Raw genomic sequence first — 26643 nt, forward strand, 5'->3', positions numbered from 1 at the left:
AAAAGTGCCACCTTCCTAGCCAGTATTTATTGCTAAAAAGTAAATTCATGGCAAAGTCTTGGAACAGCCAATCAGAGACCGTGCTTCCCTTTCACTCGTACCATAGCAACAGTTAATCATCATCATCTCCCAACCTTTCAGGCTAAAAAGAAAAGTAAAGTAGTGAGCATTTATAAAAATACCTCCCTCACCTATCAGAGGACATGGACAAAGGCCAAAGACAACAGGAGTTAAAAACATGTAGCACAGTCCTGATTAATTGTTAAGAGTGTAATAGGAAAAACAGCGATTGGAGTGTTCAGGTTCGAAGTCCATGGGGGCTGAGGGGCCTGGCCACCCATATATAAAAAAAAGCTCTATAAGATCTCTAAAAATTCAAACAACAACGTTCCGCCCTCCACAAATGTCAATAGGCACCCTCAATTGACGTCACATCGGGCATTCCCAAGAAATGCAATCCAAACCCCGTAGACCGTTTGGATCAGGGTCCGCTGTCCTTGTTCTGAGAAAGTAGTCTGCTCTGCAGCTGCACCACTACATTCTTCATCATCCCTCCCAGCTGATCATGGAGCTGAACAAGCTGGTCAGGGGAGCAGCGGCTCAGTTCCTCCCCAGCTAGACGAGCTCCCAGGGACTCCACCTCCAACAGAAGATCCCCCTCAGGCCTCTGGTGGGCAGGCCTCTCCTCTGGACCCTGCTTCATGGACACTGGCTCATCCAACATCTCTGTGGCTACAGCAGGGATCAGAGAGAAGACCATGTATGACATACTGAAGACGAGCGGTATTAGTAATACTACAGATCGCTTAAACTAGATTGAAGGTTTATAGAAAAAAAGATGTTTTGAGGTATTGTGACCTTAAAATGAATTAAAAAGTAATTAAACTGTGGCCTAGGCTGGGTTACAGTACAGCACTGTGACAACTGTTGCTTTTAAAAGGGCGAGACATGTGATTGATTGTTAAAGTAACATATTCAATTCAAATCGCACAACAAAAAAAAACATTATCATTAGGACATTTTTCTAAAGTGGAGTGTATTTGGTAGGAACTCACCGAGGGCCTCTCCAGGAGTCTTGTCCTCCTCTTCCTGGTTCTGAGGAAGGGTTGGCTCCTCCAGCTCTGTCATGTTCTCCATCTCTTCAAAACTCTTCAACTCATCACTACGGCCCTTCCGCTGAAGCAAGGACAAGGCAAACAATCAGATACAGCCCAAACAGATGGCATCAGTTCAGGTGGGTTTTATCTGCAGTCAATCTATGTAGGACAATTATTTACCTGGTAAGATAAGGTGAACAGAAGAGATTTCATTTTCAGTTGCATTTTTAGAAGGTGGTGGAAAGTTACTGTTTTGAAAGTTTTAGGCATTACCTGCTGTTCGTGGTATGTTTTAAGTGCTGTCTTCACATTAGAGATCTTTGGGGAGCGAATGGGAAGGTTCTTGATTTCGCTGGGTGTGAGAGCACTGAGGTCTCCAACCGTTTTGATATTACGGGCACGCACAAGATGACCAAAACCACGAGGCCTATAGGAAGAGAGAGAAAAATAAATACAAATGTCCATGGGGGGGGGGGGAGAAAGATCTCAAACTGTCCACTATGAAGTTTTGGATGTCAGCAACACTTATTATTGAAAGGAGCATCAAGCTCATCACTGCACTTTCACCACCCTGTGAAGTTCATCATAACATATTTCATCTGTAGCCTAACAAACAGCATGCTTTCCTGAGTTGTAGTAGGAGGACCAGACAACATATCTCCTTTACTTCAATATGATGGTTTTACATCAATATTTGCGCATAAAGGCGTTTCCGCCATCATTTCTCGCTTAATTAATTTTACCAACACACAAAGATCCCATGTTGTCTAGCATAATGTTTTGTCAACATTTGGAAGACAATTTTCTGTTTCCATCAGGCCCGTCTTGACATTTCTTATTCAACATTTAGTTTATGCATTAAAAGGTTGCCGGAAATGAAGATTTATTTGCATTGTCCCTGTTAAATAAACCTAAATAATTGAGGGTCTTATTCTGGTGACATGATGATTGATACTTGGCTGCCGTTTGACAACTAAAAAGAATCTCGCTCTCTTGTCCATAATCATCTCATCATGTAGGCCTTTTTTTCTTTCTGGGTACATTAAATCGCAAAAGTAATTTATGTACACTACGTCATCAACACACTGCATTTTATCCACAAATCAATTTGATGGACACATCTGGTGGGAAAATGCACATATTGTTTTTATGCAGATTTTAGAATATTCACATGAAAATCTGTTGTCAATTGGATGGAAACCTAGCTAGTATGTCAGACTTAGCCAGCCAGAAAATGTTTCCATCATATAGGGATTTATGTCCTCACCACATGTTGGAGGTAATTTGAGGCAGTACCGCCTCCACAGGCGTAGAACAGCTGACCAGGGCCGGGTACACACAGTCCTTAGGGATGGGCCTCGGCTCCTGGCTCATCTCTGAGATCTGAAACAACATTCATCAAGTCAGCCACTGATCAAAGGAATTGGACTCATGCACTCACTTGTTCTTCAAAAATATGATGCACAACAATCATGCACTTTGAGATATCATGCATTTCTGTATGTAGTAAAATGAATGTCCTTGTTCTTGATAATAAGGTTTCTATAATCGGATACATTTGGTTAAAAAGGATTGAATTTGGATTTTAAAAAAGGTAAACCGTGTTGCATTTATGATGGTGTCTGAAAATAACTTGGGTACTACCTGTCTAGCTGGGGAAACATACCAGGCATTTCTTGGAGCTCTTGTACCCCGGGCTGCGGAGATTGCGTGGACTAAGGATCATTAGGCCCTTTGTTGGTGTTGTGATATACTGCAATATAGAGCAGAGGTCAGGCTAAGAGTCAAAATGTAAGACATAAAAAGTAAAGGCAAAGTTCGGTTAATCTGTGGCCACTTATAGAGTGGTATCCTCACTTGATATCCGCATGATTAACTAACATTCTACACACGGTCTCCCATTGATGACGATGAATGATTTACACGAAAGTCCAAGTGGCACATACTTGACCCTAAATCAAACCTATAAGGATTTTGTGCAAAGTATATCAAATTACATTTAATAAACATCACTAGTGGATCATATACCTTAGGCTGAGTGATGCTACTGCTGGCAGTTTTGGCTCTCGGGGAGCTGGATCGGATGATAGGGCTGCGACGGTCAATGTCATCTGCCAGCTCCTGGTGTTGGATTGGGTCGGCAAATGATACTCGTCGAGACTGCAAAATATAGATTCATTTAACACTGTTTTCAGAACTTGCTAATGCCATTCTAGATACATCAAGGTTTCTCTTCAACCGAATGTAATTTTCAATTCAAAATGATTTAGTGAAATGCAGATAATTCTAATAAATGCATACAGTGTCTTCGGAAAGTAGACCGACCCCTTTAGTTTTCCCACTGTGTTCGGTTAAAGCCTTACTCTTAAAATGTCTTAAATATATATATTTTTTAAATCCTCAAATGAACACACAATACCCCATAATGACAAAACAAGTTTAGAAATGTTTGCAAATGTATTAAAAATAAATACTTATTTACATATAAGTATTCAGCCCCTTTGCTATGAGACTCGAAAATTGACCTCAGGTGCATCCTGTTTCCATTGATCATCCTTGAAATATTTCTACAACATGATTGGAATCCACCTGCTTATTTATTTTTATTTAACTAGGCAAGTCAGTTAAGAACAAATTCTTATTTTCAATGACGGCCTAGGAACAGTGGGTTAACTGCCTTGTTCAGGGGCAGAACGACAGATTATTTACCTTGTCAGCTCGGGGATCCGATCTTGCAACCTTTCGATTACTAGTCCAACGCTTGAACTCCAAGGCTACCTGCCGCCCCAGATCTGGGAAGGGTACTAAAAATTTCCGCAGCATTGAAGGTCCCCAAGAACACAGTGGCCTCCATCATTCTTAATTTAAATGAAATAAGTTTGAAACCACCGAGACGCTCCTAGAGCTGGTCGCCCGGGCAAACTGAGCAATTGGGGGAGAAGGGCCTTGGTCAAGGAGGTGACCAAGAACCCAATGGTCACTCTGGGAGAATCTTCCAGAAAGACAACCATCTCTGCAGCACTCCACCAATCAGGCCTTTATGGTAGAGCGGCCAGACGGAAGCCATTCCTTAGTAAAAGGCACATGACAGCCCGCTTGGAGTAGGCCAAAAGGCACAACAGCCCGCTTGGAGTAGGCCAACAGGCACGACAGCCCGCTTGGAGTAGGCCAAAAGACACGACAGCCCGCTTGGAGTAGGCCAAAAGACACGACAGCCCGCTTGGAGTTGGCCAAAAGACACGACAGCCCGCTTGGAGTTGGCCAAAAGGCACGACAGCCCGCTTGGAGTAGGCCAACAGGCACGACAGCCCGCTTGGAGTAGGCCAACAGGCACGACAGCCCACTTGGAGTAGGCCAAAAGGCACAACAGCCCACTTGGAGTAGGCCAAAAGGCAAAACAGCCCGCTTGGAGTAGGCCAACAGGCACGACAGCCCGCTTGGAGTAGGCCAAAAGACACGACAGCCCGCTTGGAGTAGGCCAACAGGCACGACAGCCCGCTTGGAGTAGGCCAACAGGCAAGACAGCCCGCTTGGAGTAGGCCAACAGGCACGACAGCCCGCTTGGAGTAGGCCAACAGGCACGACAGCCCGCTTGGAGTAGGCCAAAAGGCAAAACAGCCCGCTTGGAGTAGGCCAAAAGGCACAACAGCCCGCTTGGAGTAGGCCAAAAGGCACAACAGCCCGCTTGGAGTTGGAGTAGGCCAACAGGCACAACAGCCCGCTTGGAGTAGGCCAAAGGCACAACAGCCCGCTTGAGTAGGCCAAAGGCAAAACAGCCCGCTTGGAGTAGGCCAAAGGCACAACAGCCCGCTTGGAGTAGGCCAAAAGGCAAAACAGCCCGCTTGGAGTAGGCCAAAAGGCACAACAGCCCGCTTGGAGTAGGCCAAAGGCACAACAGCCCGCTTGGAGTAGGCCAAAAGGCACAACAGCCCGCTTGGAGTAGGCCAAAAGGCACAACAGCCCGCTTGGAGTAGGCCAAAAGGCAAAACAGCCCGCTTGGAGTAGGCCAAAAGGCAAACAGCCCGCTTGGAGTAGGCCAAAAGGCACAACAGCCCGCTTGGAGTAGGCCAACCACGACAGCCCGCAGGCCAAAAGACACGACAGCCCGCTTGGAGTAGGCCAAAGACACGACAGCCCGCAGGCCGACACGACAGCCCGCTTGGAGTAGGCCAAAAGGCACGGCAGCCCGCTTGGAGTAGGCCAACAGGCACGACAGCCCGCTTGGAGTAGGCCAACAGGCACCTAAAGACTCACAGACCAAGAGAAACAATATTCTCTTGTCTGATGAAACCAAGATTGAATTATTTGGCCTGAATGCCAAGCATCACGTCTGGAGGAAACCTGGCACCATCCCCACCATGTTTTTCAGCAGCAGGGCTAGGGAGACTAGTCAGGATCGAGGGAAAGATGAATGGAGCAAATTACAGAGAGATCCTTGATGAAAACCTGCTCCAGAGCACTCAGACTGAGGCAAAGGTTCATCTTCCAACAGGACAACGACCGTAAGCACACAGCCAAGACAACGCAGGAGTGGCATCGGGACAAGTCCCTGAATATTCTTGAGAGGCCCAGCCAGAGCCCGGACCCAATCTAACCTCTCTGTAGAGACCTGAAAATAGCTGTGCAACAATGCTCCCCATCCAACCTGACAGAGCTCAAGAGGATCTGCAGAGAAAAATAGGAGAAACTCCCCAAATAGAGGTGTGCCAAGCTTGTAGCGTCATACCCAAGAAGACTCGAGGCTGTAATCGCTGCCAAAGGTGCTTCAACAAAGTACAGAGTAGTGTCCGAATACTTACGGAAATGTGATATTTCCATTTTTGTTTAAGTAACACGTTTGCAAAAATGTCTAAAAACCTCTTTTTGCTTTGTGGGGTATTGTGTGTTGATTGATGAGGGGAAAAAACTATTTGATCCATTATAGAATAAGGATGTAACGTAACAAAATGTGGAAAAAGTCAAGGGGTCTGAATACTTTCTGAATGGACTGTAAATGTATCATAAAGAACGCATTGTAACCATAGTATGATTTGTGTAAATCTTCATAGATTAAGTACACCGGATCATGTTACCTTAGTGAAAGGTGAAGAACTCTCCTCTTCTATTGCTCTTTTCTGTCCCTTCTTCAGTATAGAGGTGGAGGGGGAGGCTGAGGGGGTCCACATTCCCCTGATCCTGCCACTGCTGGGGCTCTGGCCCACCTCCAACCCCATCATAGCCTCCAAACCCTTCTGCTTGGGAGGCGAATCTTGGCACAACACGTCTTTAGAAGTACTTGGATGATGTAGAGGCACTGGTGCTTCGCAAGTGTCGAAGGTCAGAGGGGCAACAGAGTCTAGAGGATGTAGAGCTAGGTCATTATTGTCTAGCTGAGTTTCTTCACCGTCCTCTTCTTCACACTCAAGACTTGGAACCGTATCCATTTTTGCCCTCTCATGGAGAGGAGTGATATCTTGAACGTCATTTGCCTGAGGCTCTGTGTCATTTTCTCTGGTCCTAGTAGAGGTGTTGTCAGATTCTGGCTGGCCTTCTTTAATACATGTGTACTGCTCCACCTGTTGCTCCTCTTCTAAGGCATTGAAACCCTCTGGTTGGGTATGCACAATAGACATGAAAACATCCCCTTCTGGTTGGTCCTCCTCTAGAACATTGTTAGTAGACTCTGGATGTCGGTTCTCCTTGTCTTCTCCCATCTGCTCCTCTGTCACCTCCTCACTGGACACAGTCACAGGCTTCGGCACATCTACAAGCTTCTCCCCTGAAGACTCAGCAACCTGAAGACTCAGGCTCAGTTTCTCCTCTGCAGCTTCGCTGGGTGAAGTATCTGTGGGGAGACCATTGGAGATGGGAGGGGTGCATAGTTTGTTTGGTTCAAGTAATACACTTTCATATCCTGAGAATGAATTTCCATCAGCGGAAGGCACTGGAGAGTTGGCCTGCTCAGAGTCAGTGAGGAGCTTATTTTGGAGCTGTGTTGGCCCTTCACACTCAAAGTCACTATGGACACCCTCCTGAGAAGAGACTGTTTTGAGGTTCTTCCGTGGGGATATGCAAAAATGCTGACTCTTAAGTTGTTCTAGATCAGATTTGAATGAAAAGTCGATCAATTGAGAAGGCAGCTTGGTATTCTCACACTCACCCTCTATATCTACCATCTCAGTGTTATCCTCCCTTTGCCCCATATTGTTCTTTGTTATCAGAGGAAGTTTCAGAACATCCATAACAGGTTTAAGGGAGTTTATACTTTTAATGGTTTCATCCACATCCTGAGGAATCTTAACTTCTAAGGCCTCACTCAATGGGTTTTGCAAGTCTGACATTACAGATTCAGACTTTAGAGAAGATTCAGAAAGATCCATTGGGATCTCTAGGTAAGCCCCTGGCTCTCCTGATCCAACAGTAGCAAGTGGGCTTTGAAGAGCTTCGGTGGATTTGGGATTCCTGCCTCTCTTCTTGGGTTTCTGGGCATCCTCCCGGGTCTCTGAAGTGTCTGACTCCTCCACGTTGGAGGACAGTAAGCCCTGAGAAGCTCTCCGTCTCGTAGTCCTTCTGCTTCCTTGGGGGGATTCCTGTGTTCCAGCCTGGTCTGCCAACTGGGAGCTATGAGTCTCTATGGTAGGGGTTGGCATAGGGCTGCTGCTGGCCTTCAACTGTTCCTCTAACTTGCTTCTCTTACTGGATCTGCCTCTGGGCCTCGGCTGGCTGTCTGTTTGTCTGGTGGCGGAAGGCGTGACCTGAGAATCAGTCTGGCTCATCTCGGGTGCTGCTGCTGAATCAGTGGCCACATTTGGACTTGTTTTGTCCTCCAACTCAGCCACTTCAAGGGGCACCTTGCTTTTCCTGCTTGCTCTACCCTGTGACTGGCTATCTTTTGGAGTGGCTGAAGGTGTGGTGATCTTTGAGTCAATTTGACTGACTGTGTTTTCCTTGCCAACTCTTCTCTGTTTGTCTTTACCCTGTTCTTCAGACTGTGTGACCAATTTACTCCTCCCGCTTGATATACCCTGTGATTGTTCATCTCCTGTTTGAGCAGCAGGAGATAGTGTGGCCATCTGAGAATCACGTTGGCTTTGCTCCTCCTCAGTAGGATCCTGCTTTTCACCCTTGTCTGGGAGATCAAACTCCTCCGAATCCCTGACGGCCTTGCTCCTGCTTGTTCTACTCTGGGACTGACTCTCTAGTTGAGATGGTGTGGCTACATGTGAATCTGTTTGACTTGGCTTCTCCTTCTGAGCCCTACCACCTTTTCGTTTCCGATTGCCATCATCCTTTACTTCCACAGCCAGCTTACTCCTCTGACTACGTCTACTCTGTGATTGGCTATCATTATCAGAGGCAGTGACCGTTAGGGAGTCACTTTGACTGAGCTCTTCCTTTGCAACACCTCTCCTCTTCCGTTTGTCTTTTACCAGCTCTTTTGATTCCCTGACCAATTTGTTGCTCCTCCAACCCTGTGATAGGCTGTTGCTATCACCAGCAGGTGAAGGTGTGGCAAGCTGTGAATTTGATTGACTCAACTCCTTGTGACTTCTCTTTCTCAGCTTGTCTTTTCCACCATCCTCAACAGCCAGCTTACTTCTCCTACTGGCTCTACCTTGTGACTGACTATCAGTTGGACTGGCAAGAGAGGGAGTAGTCTTTGGTGAATCAGTTTGACTCACATCCTCTCCAGGTTGAGACTTCTTCCTCTGTTTGTCTAGATCATCTCGTTCCTCTGTGTCCTCTCCTGGTCTCAGCGGCCTACTCCTCCGCCGTCCGGACCGCCTTGGTTCACCTTGGCTCAGAGTGGACTGGGAGCTGGTAGAATCTTCCAAAAGACCTTTAGATTCCTCCTCTTCCTGACTGTTGTTTCCCATTATTTCTTCAACTGCAGGAACTGGAATTTCCTTCAGTACTTCCACCTGAGTCTGGGTGTCTGGGATGACATTGTCCTCTGTGGTTTCACTTGACTGTTTCTCAGCGATTATCTCAACTTCAGATTCCTTTTTGTTTTCTGAAGATTCGTGTTCCTCTCCCTCCTTTAGGAAAGACTCATTCCTGGAGCTTTTGTGTCTTACTTGTTCAGTCTCCTGGGAGTCCTGTCGGTCTGTGTCAGCCTCGATCTCTGCCGATGGTTTCTGAGAGGCAGGCTCCTGCTCCTGGCTGTTCAAGGTCCTGGTGAGGGGGCCTGTAAACTTCACCACGCTGGCAGGACTAGCAGGCTTCCCCTCAGCATACTTCTCCAGAGTGATGAAGGACTGGCGACGACTGTTGTGTTTCTTAGGTGTCCCCGAGATGATATCAGAGCCGCCAGAAACAATTGGGCTGGTGCCCTCTTCTCTAGACTCTATGGCAACATCGTAGTCCTCCAATGGAACATCTTTGTTGGCATCCTCCATGGAAACGTCTGCAGACTCAGGAAGTACTTCCTCAGGAGGCTCCTCTTCCATTGCCGGTTCTGCCATCTCATTGGTTGGACTGATATATTCCTGGGTGTCGTTTGCCAAAACCTCAGAAGCTTCATCCCGTTCCACGTTACCCTGTGGAGAAAAGAATGCAGAGACATTTGATTTGTATTTTCACTTTCTTTTGCGTTTGAGGAAAAGGCTGTTAGCTTTGATGGCTTCTATGTTTTATTTTAAATGAAAACAGTTCATCAGGGCAAAAAAATATAAAATTCATAATTCAGAACTCCGGGGCAAATGTAACAATTAACTTTGTTGTTAGATTCTCTTTACCTCTGCTTTACCCTCATCTTTAGCGGCATCTTCGGCTTGCTCATCTGCTGGTAATTTGTCCCTGAAAAAGATATTCACATTTTAACCATTGTCTCCCAACGTTGATAGATTAGTGGTATACAGTGTAACGGCAGCAGCCAACTACTTACAGTGATTCTTCCTGACTCTGTGTGTACTGGGTGAAGACTGTGGTATCAAGGGAAGCATCCAGGTTGTTGTACATGGCAGGGATGTCAACCCTTTAGAATAAAACCCATACAAAAGCATTATACAGTGAGAAAATGTAAGCATTTCTAAACTTTATTGATTTGTCTAAAGGCAAAAATAAAAAAAGAGACGACGTAAAGAGACTTCCTGGTTAAATAAAGATGGAGTAAATTAACAAAGTTGATTTGCCCGAAACTGACCTTTTGGTTCTCTTGACCTCTTTCTGGTGCTCAGTGAGAACTCTCTCCTTGGTCTCAGGGGGGATGAACACAAAGTCTATCGAGGCCTGCTCCTCCAGTTCCTCTCTACGAGGCAGCTTGTGAGAACCAAAGTCAAGTTTTGTCTGATAGGGAGAGAATAAAAGTCAGCTCTATATGATGCTGATGGCAAATGGTGGCAATAGAGACAACTTACTGTGTTTTGATGGCCTTTGTAAGAATATAAAAGCTGCCGAGCACAAGATTTGGTCATGGGGTTCAGAGAATAAAGAATTCCATTTCAATTGAGTCAATTCCATTTTTCCTCAATGTGGGGAATTGAAATGGAATTCATACAGGGGAAATGACTGGGTAAAAGCAGCACGTACAGAGACGGGCTTGGTAGAGGTCTTGGAGTTCCTGTCCTTTATCTCCTCAGCCCTGGGCAGTAGAGAGTCCCTCTTCACCCCAGAAGTGACCTGTACTCCACTCAGTTTGGTCACCAGCTGAGAGCTCTCACTCTGCATCCACAAAACATAATCCAGCCATTATTACACTATTCATATGAAACCTGCTCCGATTTGACTTATTCAACAGGGAAAACACTCACCGAGTACTGTCCACTGAGTTCATCTGGAACTTCAACAGACTGAAATCCAGGTAGAATGATAGGAGTGTTCTGCTTCACCTGGCTCAACACCGGCCTGAAAAAAACAAACATTTGCAAACATGAAAACCTTTTAGGGTCAGTTTAGGGCCAGTTTTCAGGACAGATTAAATACATTGCAGGACTTTAAAACAGTTTTATTGGAGATTCTCCACTGAATATGCTATTGGTCCAGGAAATCAACCCATAAATATAATATGGCTCATCTTAACGTCCAAACAGATTCTTACTTGAGTTCCTCTGGATAGACGAGGACCAGAGTGTTGGCGAAGGTTGCATTCCAAAACTGTGTAGCTAAGGAGCGGACCTGCTTGCGCCGATGGAGGAACAGGACACAGAGCAAGGGGGACAGCAGGGAGAGCAGCTCATCATCATAGGCCAGGGCTGAATGGATCTGCAGGCACCCCAAGACATCACTCAGGAGCTTCTCCAGCTGCAGGGAAAGAACACACTTATAGTGAGACTAGCACCCAGACACAGATGATCGGTTAAAGAGGTAGAAGCACGCAAAGAAAGAATCAATTACTTAGAAACTGAACAAAAATATAAACGCAACATGTAAAGTGTTGGTCCCATGGTTCATGAGCTGAACTTTAAAAAATCCCAGAAATGCTAAATACACAGCAAGAATATTTATCTCAAATCTGTTAACATCCCTGCTCGTGAGCATTTCTCCTTTGCCAAGATAATCCATCCACCTGACAGGTGTGGCATATCAACAAGTTTGGTCAGTTTTGAGGGAGCTTGCAACAGGCTTGTTGACTGCAGCAAGGTCCACCAGAAATGTAGCCAGAGAATTTAATGTTAATTTCTCTACCAATGCGGTTTTAGAGAACTTGCCAGTACGTCCAACCGGCCTCAAAAACAAAGACCTTGTGCAACCATGCCAGCCCAGAAACTCTACATCCGGCTTCTTCACCTGCGGGATTGTCTGAGACCAGCCACCCGGACAAGTGATGAAAGTGAGGAGTATTTCTGTCTGTAATAAATCCCTTTTGTGGGGAAAATCTAATTCTGATTGGCCTGGCTCCCAAGTGTGTGGGCCTATACGCTCAGAGGCCCACACCCATGGCTGCGCTCCTGCCCAGTCATGTGATATCCATTGATTAGGGCCTAATGAATGCATTTCAATTGACCGGTTTCCGTGTATGAACATTAATTCAGTAAAATCGTTGAAATTGTTGCATTTATATTTCTGTTCAATATATAACATTAATGCAGTAGTTTATATAGACATCCATTTCAGTACAGATAAAGAAACAAAATGGAAAACATTTCAACACACCTTTGCTCCAAGACTTGAGGTACATTTGCGCTGCTCATTTGGAGTCCTCCCAGCCTGTTCATAGAGGGCTACGAGGGGATGTGAGAGAGAGGCCAGGGCCTCCTGGATGGCTGTACCCAGAGACAGATTAGAGAACAAGATAGAGAGGATGGAGACCAGGGCTAGGCCTGTACCATTAGGGGCCGTCTCAGGGGCCTCCAGTGCATTGAAGGTCTCAAGGGATTGAACCAGCAGGGTCTGGAAGGTATACAGGTTCCCCAGCGCCTTGCTTTTCTTACGCACCCAGGTTAGATGGGTGTGGGGAGCTGGAAGGGACGAGGGGAGGGTAAGTTAAAACACACCTTGCATTTGTGATAAAAACACGTTTTTAAAAATCGGGTTAAAACAGTGCTAAAAGCATCTTACATTTCATCTTCTGCTGGAACTGTGGTGTGTAGGGAGAGAAGTCTGCACTCTCAGCGATGGCCAGGAGGATGTTAGCAACCGCATGCAACGTTGCTGGAACCTGAGGATAAACAAATGGGCATGGAACGCTCAATGAATCTGAACAAACTACTGGACCACAGTATTCATCAAAAGGCTTCCCCAACTCCGGTAAATTAGATAACCATTGGGTGTTGGGTAGTGCAGCGGTCCCCTCTTGCTTACCTTCAGAGCCTTTCTGTCCAATATGGCAGCCATCTTGACACACAGCTCCTCACAGCAGACGTTCTCCTCGGCCGTGGCCACCAGGGCAGAGCAGCGGGCAAACACCTTATACAGCCTGCACCATGTACCCAGCATGGACTTCTGAGTCATCTACAGAGGCAGAAAGCATGTTTCAGATTGAGCACGTTGCAGTGGGACAACGCAGAATCACATATCTTCAAACTACCCTGCATTCCAGCCCTCATTATGAGATTAGTGAATCTGCGCCTCCTCGACTTTCTCAAACTGATCCACTCAGATCACACTGACAGTATGCTACTTCACTTGAAATGAGCTAAGCCCTCAATAGAGTCAACTGTGGTTTATTTGAGAATCCTATAGCATGATCTTTTAAAAGATAAGCAGACCTGCCAACCAATTTTTACCACTTCAGCACAGCGCCGCCCCCCCAACTGCGCACGTGCGACACCCACACTGCTCAAATCATAGGCAAATGCACAGATTTTTTGCCCAACAATGGTGTTGGCAGACTGCTTCAGTATGAATAGTAGTCTATAGACTTATGGGTACTTGGTTGTTCTATGGCAGCCAACTAGAAATATGTTTACAATGTACACATCAGGGCTCTCCCTAGGATTTCCTGACAACATGGTGCTGATGTAAGATTAAGGTTGGTTGGTTGGGTGGGTGGGTTGGTGGGGGTCAGTCAACTTCCCCCCTCAGGAAGTTGGAGCATTTTGCATTTTTTTTTTTTAAACGGCCATTTCCTGAAAGTTTTACATATCAAACAAATGTACCCAACTTAGATGTTTTGTTTGATGCTAAATTAAATTCAGGTCTCAATGACACTTTCAGTTTTCTAGGTTAAATGTAGAGGTAATGATTATTCTAACAGGTGTCTATCTGGATAGTCTGGTGAAAATGTTCACTGGCTTCTTCTGAATGTTGTCGTAGTCTAGCTTACTGTTGGCTATCTGGAATATGAAACACCTGAACTAGGCCTGTATGAGCTTGTTTCAGTTCTCCATCCCCGACCTCATCCATCTAGTTAGGTCTGACAACTAGGATACCATTCTTTCAACATGCCTTGTCATTGGTGAACTGACTATCACATCCGCAGCCTACTGTTGACATAGGCCTACAGCTATATTAAGAGGACTGATCAAGAACTGATTCATTAACATAGGCCCACATTATCGTTTCTGCTTGTCCATGCGCTTGCTCATACTACTGTTGCAAATATCAAAGCGTGTGCGGGCTAGAATGTGTTCTCGCTTAGTTGACTAAACACTGCAGCTAACTATCTTTGTCGTAATGACGCCTTAGCGAAGGAACCAACTAAGAAATAAGTGGTTATGTGCGTGGCCAACACCGACAACTTCAGACGGTTGAGTCAAAAACCACAATGTGCCAACTAGAAGCCTATTGTTGTGTATTTAAGGGTTGTTTTCCACACAAGCGTACATTGACCTCACATGGTACGCAAAATGCGTGCAGGCTGGCAGGTCTGGATACAGTATGCCATCTCAGAGACTCACCTGTGGCAGAACCTTGCCAGGTAGCAGGTGTATGATGGGGAACATCAGGGCAGTGAGCACAGCACTGAAGTTGTGCTCCAGAGCATCCCCTTGGTTCACCTCATTGGTCTGTGACGAGGGAGGAGAATCTTATTAAACCAATCTCCATCTCTATCTCCATCTATGCAACACGTAGGTGAAATATAAATCAGTTTGTTTAAGGTGACCCCTTGGCGAAATTGTTCTTGCATCTAAACAACAAGCATCGCATGCAGTTATAGAGCATTTATATGACATGTACAGATGTCAGTTATACAGTTTGCTCCTTTCTAACCTGTGTGATGGTGTCAGTCAGCGGGTTGACCACCAGGCTCCACATCCTCCAAAGCTGTTCTTTGTTCTCCAGAGTCCCCGCGCTGCGCCCAACCGCCGCCAGGACCGCCTCCCCAAACGCCAGGGGGGACGTGGGGCCGGACAGACCACAGCTCACCAGTGTCTCCAAACACAGGAAGAACCTGTGTGTGTGTGTGTGTGTGTGTGTGTGTGGGGGGGGGAGACGACGACAGGCAGAGAGATACAACTCAAATAAGACCAGAAAAAGACATGGCTGCTACATTTACTTATGGTAAGACAGGGGGAAACCCACCTCTCATCCTCTACGAAGCCTGCCACCAGACTGTGGTTGTAGAACAGGAGAATCAAGAACAGAGCTGGGGTTCCCTGGGGCAGAGACAGACGAGACAATGTAACCACACCACACACAGAATTCAGAACACATCTGGCTCCCATATGAAAGACACTGCAGGATGTTCATTTACACTGATCTAGAGAAGACATCTTTGTAGAGCAGGTCACAGGGTAGTCATCAGTACAGTGTCATAGGAGTCTATAGCTATGTCTCAGGGAACCTTCTATTGTTCAGATTTAAGATTGTGTGCTACAAAGAAAGGAGTCCGAGCTAGCAGGAAGCCGCTGGATAGACCTACTGCATTTCAGTTTATTACGTATGGAAACTGTTGCTTACATGGTGCCTTTCCCAATGATCCTAGATCTGTGTCAAGAACATAATCAGATACACCCTGCATACAGCTGAACAGAAAGAGAAGAGGCTGAAACTCACATTCAGTACATCCATTTTGCCCACTTGGTAAGAGGCAGATCCCAGTACTCTCTGAGGGATACCCTTCACTGTCAATTCCAGCAAACTCTGTTGAGAGAGTCAGTAAGAAAACCATCTACTGAAAGCATACAGCAGACCTTTTTACAAGCTAAGTGTGGCGCTTCAGGGCATTGAGCGATATCCAGAACATCTACATACAAGGTGATCTACTGACACTTGTATGAAAAACTCCTGGACCAAAACACAGACTTCTTAACAGAAGTTAGTAAGACTTCAGCTTTTAGTTTCCACTAACATGGGCTACCAGAAGACCAGTCCTGGTTGGAGGTGTAGTAGAATAAGAGTAGGTAGTACAGTGGTGGAGGCAGGTCTTACCAGAGCCCTGTTTGCAGGGAGGGCCTCTGAGGAGATGATGCTCTGTAGAGCCTGTAGCAGCAAGGTCAGCACCTCAGAGCCTTGCCTTTCCTTCTTATTGCCTGCTGCCACAGTAACACAGGTGCAAGGGACAGGATGAGAGAAACAAAGACAACATACTAGGGGTGGTACTCCATTGGTCTTTCCTCTCTCCTCACCACCTTCTCAAAACACATTGGAGAAGGTCCAAGGAGAGGGACCTTGAATTTACTTTTTGAGAAAGAGGCAAGGAGAAAGGACAAAAGTTATCAAGGAAAGACTTGAGATTCATTTACGTAATTTCTTTGGAAGGTCATCACTGGGTTCTTGCCCCTCAGATTTCATTCCTCGTCACAGCGGTTTCAGACCCGAAAGTCTGACGTCCGCTCAGACTTAAACTGATGACAGTGGGGTAGGGCCTGGGTTGGGGGAGGCTGGGGTCTCTGCTCTCCCCCCTGACAAAGAGGACTCAGGCCCAGCTCTGGTACTCTGTGTGGGGCCGCAGGGCTGACCCCATGGCTGAAAGGGTCAGTCCAACAGAGCAGCGGCCACAGAACAGAACATTTCCCAATAGTAGCCAACTAAATGAAGACGGAGTGAGGTTAAACTATGGCATTACTCTTCCAGCATGATGGTCTATCATTCCAACGGAGCAATGTTTCCCAAACCACTCCAGTCATTCCACTTACTTGATGTATTCCAGTAATAGCACACTTATAAATGACCCTACTGGTCAACTGATCACCATGCCCTTCATTAGTTGACTCAGCTGTGCCAGTACTGCAATACATAAAGTAAGTGGAACGGTTGGGGGTAACGAGGAGACGTTTGGGTAACATGGCTATAGAGGAGCTAGCCAAGGCTGAAACTAGCTCATCAGTGAGTGAGATTACAGAGCTTCCTGGATAGACTGCAGGCCTAAATCATGATAGAGGGGTTCCTCTAACTCCAATCTGATGTGGTTGGACCCTGGCACTCACCAGCATCAATCGTTGTGCTTACGAAACTGACGAGGTTCTTCCATATAAGGGAAAGCATGGCATCTGCAGGGGATAGAGAGAAAAGGCGAGTCACCCCACATGAAGTGGCACAGTCATTTAACCCCCCCACACATGCACTTCTACACATACAATCATTCCTTCCAACTCCTCCACCCCCAAGAAATGACTCTGAGGCTGTTTCCAATTACTAGTCGATGTCAGGGAGCCCTTCCACGACGGCAAGTCAAGCCAGAGCTATCCTATCCCCTTAATGGAGAGAGTACTTCTCTCTGGGTGCGTTTATACAGGCTGCCCAATTCTGATATTTATTCCACTAATTGGTCTTTTGACCAATGATATCAAATATTACTCAGAGCCGGTCTGATTGATCAAAAGACCAATTAGTGATACAAATATGAGGCTGTGTAAACGCAGCCTCTCACACACACACACGTTACAGGCCTGGCTTGCCGCATGCTGCAGCTTGTACTAGGGAATGTTTGGAGCCTGCGGCATCTGTTCTTGGAAGAAGGCTAGCTGAATAGCATGCAAAGTGGAAGGAAGTTAGGAAAATATAAGCCTAACAGGGCCATAGATTATTTATATCCCCTCCCTGGCTACGTGACTGGCAGAGGAAGAAACAGCTATACACTGAGGCTGACTCTGAAACAGTCTTGAGACTACATACAATGGCTCTACCGTAGGGCTGGAATTGCCAAGGAGCTCACCATACAATATTATCGCTATAATTAGGTACCGATACGATATGTACTGAGACTCTCAGGATCCTAAATGTACTGAGACTCTCAGGATCCTAAATGTATTGAGATTCTCAGGATCCTAAATGTATTGAGATTCTCAGGATCCTAAATGTATTGAGATTCTCAGGATCCTACATGTACTGAGACTCTCAGGATCCTAAATGTATTGAGATTCTCAGGATCCTAAATGTATTGAGATTCTCAGGATCCTAAATGTATTGAGATTCTCAGGATCCTAAATGTATTGTGATTCTCAGGATCCTAAATGTATTGTGATTCTCAGGATCCTAAATGTATTGAGATTCTCAGGATCCTAAATGTATTGTAATTCTCAGGATCCTAAATGTATTGTAATTCTCAGGATCCTAAATGTATTGTAATTCTCAGGATCCTAAATGTATTGTAGATTCTCAGGATCCTAAATGTATTGAGATTCGAAACAGCGATTTTATTGCAATTTGCGGTTCCAAACATATTGCTCATCATACACAGAGTAAACAAAACATTAAGAACACCTGCTCTTTCCATGACAGACTGACCAGGTTAATCCAGGTGAAAGTTACAATCTGTTATTTTTGTCCTTTATTAAATCCACTTCAAAATTAGTCTTGATGAGTCATTGCAAAAAGTGCTGAAAACATGGCTCACAATTATTTTTATTTTTTTACACCAATACCACCTAACAAAAAGAAAATCACAAGTATCGCTAAAATGTGGCACAAATTAACTATTACTTTTTTAAACCACATCCCTACTCTAAAGGAGCCAAAATGGCGTTCATTGTCAATTACAGTGAGTTACTTGAGGGCAGTTAGGTACCTGGGGCGTCTTTGCCGATGCAGATGAAGCTGTCGTGCACAGCAGTGATCAGCAGAGGGGCGTGCTTGGTGAAGGAGAAGGGGCTGGACAGGAAGGGGTGAGAAATAGGTTCTGAGAAAACAAAGAGGGTCAGTCAAGTTAGAAACAGGCAAACAGGTTCCAACAATTCTTTTTTATCTGACAGTTTCCTTTACAGGGATTGCACATGGATAATGTGTGTGTCATCCCACGGTAACACAAACATTTATTAAACTAGTTCTACACCTCCACAGGTTCAAAGGGCAAATCATATTCAAACAGCGCCACAGAGCAGCAAATCAAATTGTGGTAGCAACCATTGTATTTCTATGGTAGCAACCATTGCATTTCTATGGTAGCAACCATTGCATTTCTATGGTAGCAACCATTGCATTTCTATGGTAGCAACCATTGCATTTCTATGGTAGCAACCATTGTATTTCTATGGTAGCAACCATTGTATTTCTATGGTAGCAACCATTGTATTTCTATGGTAGCAACCATTGTATTTCTATGGTAGCAACCCGCCCCCTCCCTCACCCAGGCTGAGCGTCAGCTTGTTCTTGGCTGCGGCGGTTGTGACTTCTGACCCCAGGAAGTAGTGCAACAACATCTCTAGTCCCAGCAGCTGGATGGAGGGGTAGGCTTGGGCCACCACCACACTGGTGTTTAGGTTCAGACGGGGCACCATAGTGCCAGAGAACGCTGGGGAACCTGGTGGGGCGGGGGAAGAGTGATTCATCAATGATGTATGAATCTCAGAGTAAAACATTGTTACATTTTTTTTTTTTTACATCCAATGTTTCCACAGTTCCTGGTGGCACATTTCAGGTATATCCGACACGAGAATATTAAGTAATGCTGTTCTATACGCTACTAGGTAAATGCAAGTACATAACGGCAAGTCACGCATGCAAATTGAAAGCAAAACAGCTAACGAGCAGCAGACGATATTTCCCAGTACTTATCAATAGAAGGTAGGTGAGGGCAGTCAGATGGAGACTATACCAGATTTAGGAGTAGTGGTCCCCACAGCACTGCACTGGCTGGAGCTCCTGGAAGGAGTGGCTGGCAGGGCCGAGTCCGGGCCCAGGGTGCACTGGAGGAGAGGAACACCAACCTGACAACACAGACTACTAGTCAACAACAGTAACACATTAAGTGTGTTTAAAAACAAAGGGCAATGATAACGTCAGATAAGACAATACATGAGTAGATTCAGGTTCTCAATTGAATCTCAATTCCCCAGTAACAAATCCTGCTCAGAGTCCTAACACATTATCAGGTAGTGTTATTCTAGTATAAAGATGAAATGCTTGTTATACCTGTTCAAAATGTGCAGTATAAACATGTACATGAAACAGTAGGAGAAACACGAGCAGTACCTGTTCAAAATGTGCGGGCAGGTTGGCTCCCAGTTTGACCACCAGGTACCACCAGACCTCCAGCTTGGTGAGCAGCAGGGCCTCAGTCCTCACCTGGATGGAGCTGAGGGGCTGCAGCAGCAACTTTAGACGCTTGGCACTGCACAGGATCTCTACAGTACAGAGGAGACAGTCTGTATAGAACAGGGTCTCTACAGTACAGAGGAGACAGTCTGTATAGAACAGGATCTCTACAGTACAGAGGAGACAGTTACAGTCTGTATAGAACAGGATCTCTACAGTACAGAGGAGACAGTCTGTATAGAACAGGATCTCTACAGTACAGAGGAGACAGTTACAGTCTGTATAGAACAGGATCTCTACAGTACAGAGGAGACAGTCTGTATAGAACAGGATCTCTACAGTACAGAGGAGACAGTTACAGTCTGTATAGAACAGGATCTCTACAGTAGAGGAGACAGGCAGACAGTTACAGTCTGTATAGAACAGGATCTCTACAGTACAGAGGAGACAGGCAGACAGTTACAGTCTGTATAGAACAGGATCTCTACAGTACAGAAGAGACAGTTACAGTCTGTATAGAACAGGATCTCTACAGTAGAGGAGACAGGCAGACAGTTACAGTCTGTATAGAACAGGATCTCTACAGTACAGAGGAGACAGGCAGACAGTTACAGTCTGTATAGAACAGGATCTCTACAGTACAGAAGAGACAGTTACAGTCTGTATAGAACAGGATCTCTACAGTACAGAGGAGACAGGCAGACAGTTACAGTCCGTATAGAACAGGATCTCTACAGTACAGAGACATGCAGACAGTTACAGTCCATATAGAACAGGGATCTACACCCCTAGCTAGCCACAATTGGCCAAAAAAAAAAAAATTATAATAAAAATGTCACATTATCTGCCAATTCATTTAAAGCAGGATTTCCTTCTATGTTTGCGCATTTGTCAATCATTCACTTTGTGTAACCAGTTAGCTGTCATGATAACTTTCTTCTGGGTTGATAGACTCCCTCCCCCCAAACTTTCAGTTAAAAGTTAACTGCAGAGTAGGCTTACCTGGGCTTTTGTTTCGCAATCTCTGTCATGAAATATGCAGCATCAAAAAACATGGCTAAACCAGTACAATCCTAGCTCGCAAAATGCACAATTAAAGGGGTAGAGACCAAAATATCATAATAAACACAAATGGTCTTTGATGCAATTTTACCACTAACATAGACTCACATCAAATATTACTGTTCAGAAAAAAAATCCCAAAACAGAAAAATGTAACAGAAAAAGGAATTCTGGAAAATACAGAGGGCCTATTTGAAAGCTGGGGGAAAAAATGTACAAGTAGCTCACGACATGTTTCACAATTTAAAAGTAGCTCTCATGCTATGAAAGGTTGGAGACCCTGGTATAGAACTTCCCTAAACCACGAATACATAAAGTAACATGTTCAACTGTTATTGAGTGGTCCTCATAGTTTTCCATTTGAGGAGTAGTATTTTAGGAAAGAACTCAACAGTGAGAATCAAGTCTCTTAGCACATGATCGACATAGAAAATAATGTGTGAGGACTCAGTGGATGTTTACTAGAGTATCTTATAAACTACGTCATAGAAACCTCGATTAAAATACATTTTAAAGTAAAACAGCTGATGAAAGTAAAGACTAAAAAGCAGCCACTCAATTCAACTGGATTAAGTCAAAGCATGCTGTTTTCTTGTACACACCTGGGTTGAGCGCAAAATTGTCAATAAGGCTCTTCCAAGCGATGAAGGCGATCTTCTTGATGTTTGGGGAGGAGCTACGGAAGCCCAGTTCCTCCAGGCCAAGCAGGGAGTTGATGAAGGGACCACCTCTATGGAGCAGCTGTGGGATGGAACACAATTCACAGTGTTTCAATACAACTTCTGAAGAACCAAGCAGATCATTACATGCACTGCCCAATTCCCTCCCTAACCATTACGTAGTAGATAAGTAGCAAATAAGTAGTAAATGGTGTAGGTTTCAAACCATAAAGAATGACCGAGCCTTACCTTCCCCAGGAGCCTGACAAACAACGGCCAGAGTTTCAGCACGTTGGTCTCGTTCTTCGTGGAGAACAGTTTCTGGAGCTCTGGGATGAGTTTCTGGAGTGAAACGAGATAAATGATGATGTCGGAATGTGAAGAAACCTCCATGAAACATGCTGCGTTTGATGTGCTGCATTTCCAAACCTTCCATTTCAATCAAACACATTTCTAGCGCAGTTTTTACATCAGCAGTTGTCACAAAGTGATTTGACAGTAACCTGACCAAGACACAATGACAGAGTAAAGACTCACTGAGGACATGAGAGGTTCTACGATGGCAGCCACCTCCTTCTGTTTCTCCAGAAGTAGAGGCAGGCCCATCTCCAGGGCTGCTGCTGCCCGCAGGCGCACCTTAGAGGCAGAGTGGACCACCAGGGGGATGACCAGCTTGGCCCACTGTACTGCATACTCACCCATCTGGGCCGAGGCCTGCTCCAACAAACTGACCACAGAGAGAGTGTGTCATGACAGAGAAAGTGCTGATGATCACTGAAATAAAGTCAGGACAGTCTCCTCCAGCCCAGAGAGCTATGAACACAAGCCAAAACAGAGACAGAATGTTGAGCCAGATAAAGTACTGCAACATCCATCTGCTTAATGTCAGCGTTATCACGCGGAACCATTAAATGGTGCTTTCATAAATGAGGGTCATACACCCAACCAAAGCTATTGATTACAAGGTAGGAGTACATGAGTGGGTGGGTTTGTATACCTTATGACAACATTCAGAGACTCGTGCTCCATAACTACAGACTGGATGTCTTCTCTCGTCCGCACACACTCCAGGGCCCTCAGGATCTCTGGAACCTTCTTGGCCACCACCTCTGTAGGGAAGTTCTGTTTGGAAATTACCCATAATGCTCGTGTGCATGTGTTCTTGTCTGTGGACTTCACCACCAGAGAGGAAAGTGCTGACAATATCTCCTCTGCAAAATTAGCTGTGGGGAAAGGGAGAGAAAGAGAGGATTACAAATCACATTATCTTCATCCTTATCATAGATTACAGGCTTGTTTCCAGAATACAGATAAAGAAAAGTATCTGTCATTATCGGGAAAATGTACTTGCGAACAACCCGTGACTGACACCATCAACCAGAAACAGGGCATGCTGTCATTTGACTTTTAAAATAAATAACATCACTTAATTACTCAAAATGACAGAGCGGCCACGACTTTTCACAGTGGAAGATGCTGTATTCTGTGTCGTTTGGCGATACGGATTCAGACACATCTTCGCACTTTGAAAGTGATGATGTCGAGGTGAGTGAAACAAGTCAACAGCAGATATATGCTTGGTGTTGTTGATGTTTGATGCTGCTCTCTTATTAGCAAATCCTGTCATGATCACATGTTTGGTACAGCCAGGTGAGCACATCAGCAGTGAAGCAGGAGATCAAATGATTGCTCTCTGTCTCGCGAGAATAGTTGCAGTGTTAGGCTATATATACTCCGCTAACTAATTGGTTGTTTTGTCTTGATCCTACCAATGTAATTCATATGGAAAGAGCCCATGCTGCTTGTCAGGCAAGAAAAGTACTGTGGCGATAAATTAATGCTGAGCTTTCGAAGCACCAAGCTCAGCTGTCACTTTCACTAGTCAGCCATACAGACAAGCAGCTAGCAAGCCACCGAAATTGAGATTAGAGTAGTTTGTGTTTATCTGTTGGGATTAAGTCATGGTTTGTCCTGTTTGCTAGGTAAAGATATTTGTAGGCTATACATTGCCTTGTTTTCCTATTATTTGACAGCGTAGCTGTCGTGTTATGGTTGACGCCCACGCAATGGAGCTCATATGATAGAGTTGTGGTGATATTTGTTTAAATAGCCAAGTAACAAGTTGCGTGTTTTGTCCCGTTTCTACCGATACATTTCAGTTGGAAACTGTCCCAGCTCTGTCACTAATCAACTAACACTGGCAAACTCTTTAGTTAGGCTGTCAGGCAAGAAAACAAGAATTGGAGGCAACATTATGCCTCACTGACGATGCAGTCACTTGATCGGGGCAGCTCTAGCAGGGCAGAAATTTTACAAACTGGCTTGTTGGAAAGGTGGCATCCTATGATGGTGCCACGTTGAAAGTCACTGAGCTCTTCAGTAAGGCCATTCTACTTCCAACGTTTGTCAATGGAGATTGCATGGCTGTGTGCTCAACTTTATACACCTGCCACTTTGTAGGATGGGGCCGTGCTTCAATACGTTTTATGGCATGTTGAAGGCTAAATCCAAACACTCAAGTGAGTGTGATATGAATTTAACCTACAAATCTTATTAGGGAAATTGTGTACTTTTTTTATATGGTCCCTGAACAGTTGTTTTGTAGCTTCTCTCTTTATCGGTCTGTCTGTCTATCTAATACTTGCATTCACTGAATTGTCGTCACCCAAGTTACTATTTCTACCTTTCGTGTCAGGCCTGGTCTGTACTAAATCTTATTGAGAGAGGTTATATACATTTTGAAATAGTCTGAATAATTGTTTGTATTTTTACATTGTTACAGAAGTAAGAATCGTTGCCGATCAAATAGCCTACTTTGTGTGGGTTTTGAAATACTTTCTAAATATTGTACTCTGGTCACATTATGGATAATTGTTCATACATGTAAATAATATTTACAATATATTATACTTAGTACATTTTGAGTGAGTATTTTAATTACTCCAGGGTTTTAGTTGTGTGTTATTCTTTTTATAGTGAGTGTTATTACACAAAGGGAAACAAAATTAGTGTTATTCCTATTGACATGAATGTGGGGTCATATCAAAGAGGTTGTACTCCTTAAAACTAAGTCAACAAACGACAATTACAAGCTCTTTGTTTTTGAGCCATATCTGCTTGAAATGTGTGAGAAAAAGAGAAAATTCTCAGTAATCTACAGCTGCATTCTAGAATTCTATTGGGGTCTAAATTAAGTCTACCGTTGGAGTATAAAGTAGTTTCAATGTAAATCTGGATTAGTGCTTCTTAGTCTAGGACTAGGCTTATCCATGCCAGTTACACTTGTCCCATGTAAACCTACGAAGTGCTCTACTTGTTCAGTACCTGAGATAGCAGAGACAACGTGGACATGAAACACACAGAACCCCAGGGCCTGCAGGGCAGCTTGGCTCAGCTCTGCATTCTGACTGGAGATATGGGTCTAAAACAACATGACAATAGCTTTACTAGTGGACATTTATGAAAGTATCCCTGTGTTAATTAAAGTTTAAAAAAATGTAAATCTACTGCTTTATAAATATTCTTCACATAAAACAAGCACTCACCTGGAAAGTTTTACCCAAACGTGGAAAGTGCTTTACTACTGCAGGGAGGAATTGCGTTCCATCATCTCCACTGAGACGACTGAAAAGACAAGTCAGACCCAGGAATTACAGTGTACATTTACAATAGAACATTAGGCATCTTATATAGAGTTACACAAGACACAGATCTACCCCCTACCATAGCTCATTAGAGAGAAGAATATACACCTGACATGACCTTAGATCAGCATCTAGGGATAACAACGTCACCTTACAGGCTACGCATGTCCAACTATAGCACCTACTTGGCAATAGTGAGGTAGGCTTCGGTCTGCTCCGGTTGTCCAGCTGTGCTATCCTCCAGAGATTCCAGCAGAGGAAGGAGACCTGAGCTGGTAGGAGGCACCATCGCCATCATCCTGGTTCCTCACTCAAACCCTGCTGGGAGAGGATGTTGAGAGAGACACTGTGACAATATTCCATCTCTGCCTCAACAGGTGTTTTTGTTTAGGTTGCTAGATAACCAGAGTAGAGTTTTGGATTCATATTTTTGATTTGGATATGTGCATGTTGTTTGACACAGTTGCGACAAGTTGAACGTGTAAGCGTGTATCCTTCCATGTGAGTACGAGGGGTCAGGCTGGGCATCACTGCCAGAATCAAAACATCCCTGAACTGTACTTACTCTTCAATCCTCTTAGCTAGCTACCCTTCTAAGTAGAGGGCATTGGTAGCTGTTCAACATACAGGACTGGACACCTATAAGCTTAATACTAACTTATTTTAAAAAATATATTTAAAAAATAGCTCAAAACTATCTGAAGTGAGCTGGTTAGCTAGGTAGCCACAACATTAGCTAACTGGTTTGCTAACGAGCCGTCTACAAAAAATATATATATAATACCAAATATACGCACATTCTCAACTTACTAAATAATGTTGAATGGCAATACTGTCAAAACTAATACAGGTAGCTAACTATCTAACTTGCAATTGCTCACGAGTATTTTATTTCTGGCAAGCTACTCCCTCGGATCGCGCGAAAATACAAACAAAACACAGCCAAATGCACTTCCTCACCTTGCAATTCCTGAAAGAACACAAACGATAAAAGAAAATGATACCATCAACGCCAATAATATACTGCAAGTATACGCGATATTATCTTATTTCAGCAAATAGTTTCCGTATTTTATTTCTCTCTTTCTCCCAGTGTAGTTTCCTCTCCCCGCGAAAACGCTGGCGCGAAACTAGAACGCTGTCTGAAAGTCACCTATGACCCGACGCACGGACCGCCCACTCTGAGCAGAACACAAAATATTCTGTTTATTGAAAAGCTTTGATCGTAGTCTCATACTGTGTCCACATTTTACATATCAAGACAGGAGGTGTTATCAGTACTTTATACACATAGCAATATATCCTAATATACTTTTCACAAAATTTCAAATGTGATATATCTTTCTCTTCTTGTAATATGGGATATTTAATATTTTTTAAGCATAAATGCAAATCCTGCAAATG

The 26643-nt window shown here is 44.5% G+C and overlaps 1 protein-coding gene across 3 annotated transcripts; it reads right to left on the reverse strand.

Annotated features, from left to right (window-relative positions):
* Positions 1 to 7: 7 nt before the first annotated feature.
* Positions 8 to 26380, reverse strand: rif1 (replication timing regulatory factor 1). Of its 3 annotated transcripts, none has more exons than XM_064944491.1 (34): positions 26200 to 26380; positions 25425 to 25557; positions 25141 to 25219; positions 24920 to 25016; positions 22593 to 22818; positions 22133 to 22322; positions 21845 to 21937; positions 21539 to 21677; positions 19812 to 19963; positions 19435 to 19546; positions 18967 to 19140; positions 18409 to 18519; positions 16829 to 16891; positions 15831 to 15934; positions 15456 to 15542; positions 14982 to 15055; positions 14670 to 14850; positions 14357 to 14464; positions 12819 to 12968; positions 12576 to 12675; positions 12171 to 12475; positions 11116 to 11318; positions 10829 to 10922; positions 10608 to 10739; positions 10222 to 10364; positions 9964 to 10053; positions 9815 to 9875; positions 6170 to 9616; positions 3126 to 3257; positions 2764 to 2850; positions 2365 to 2480; positions 1371 to 1524; positions 1056 to 1176; positions 8 to 732 (listed from the first exon to the last, which is right to left on the reverse strand). In XM_064944491.1, exons 2-34 carry the CDS (start codon positions 25535 to 25537, stop codon positions 482 to 484), a joined length of 7689 nt encoding a protein of 2562 aa, XP_064800563.1. In that variant the 5' UTR covers positions 25538 to 25557; positions 26200 to 26380; the 3' UTR covers positions 8 to 481. The 3 variants fall into 3 exon arrangements, with proteins under 3 accessions (XP_064800563.1, XP_064800564.1, XP_064800562.1); XM_064944492.1 differs by having other exon boundaries at positions 15831 to 15931; positions 25425 to 25560; XM_064944490.1 differs by having other exon boundaries at positions 25425 to 25560.
* Between the last annotated feature and the right edge of the window lie 263 nt (positions 26381 to 26643).

This window comes from Oncorhynchus masou, chromosome 29, assembly GCF_036934945.1.
Source record: "Oncorhynchus masou masou isolate Uvic2021 chromosome 29, UVic_Omas_1.1, whole genome shotgun sequence".
In the NCBI taxonomy this organism is placed as follows: Eukaryota; Metazoa; Chordata; class Actinopteri; order Salmoniformes; family Salmonidae; genus Oncorhynchus; species Oncorhynchus masou.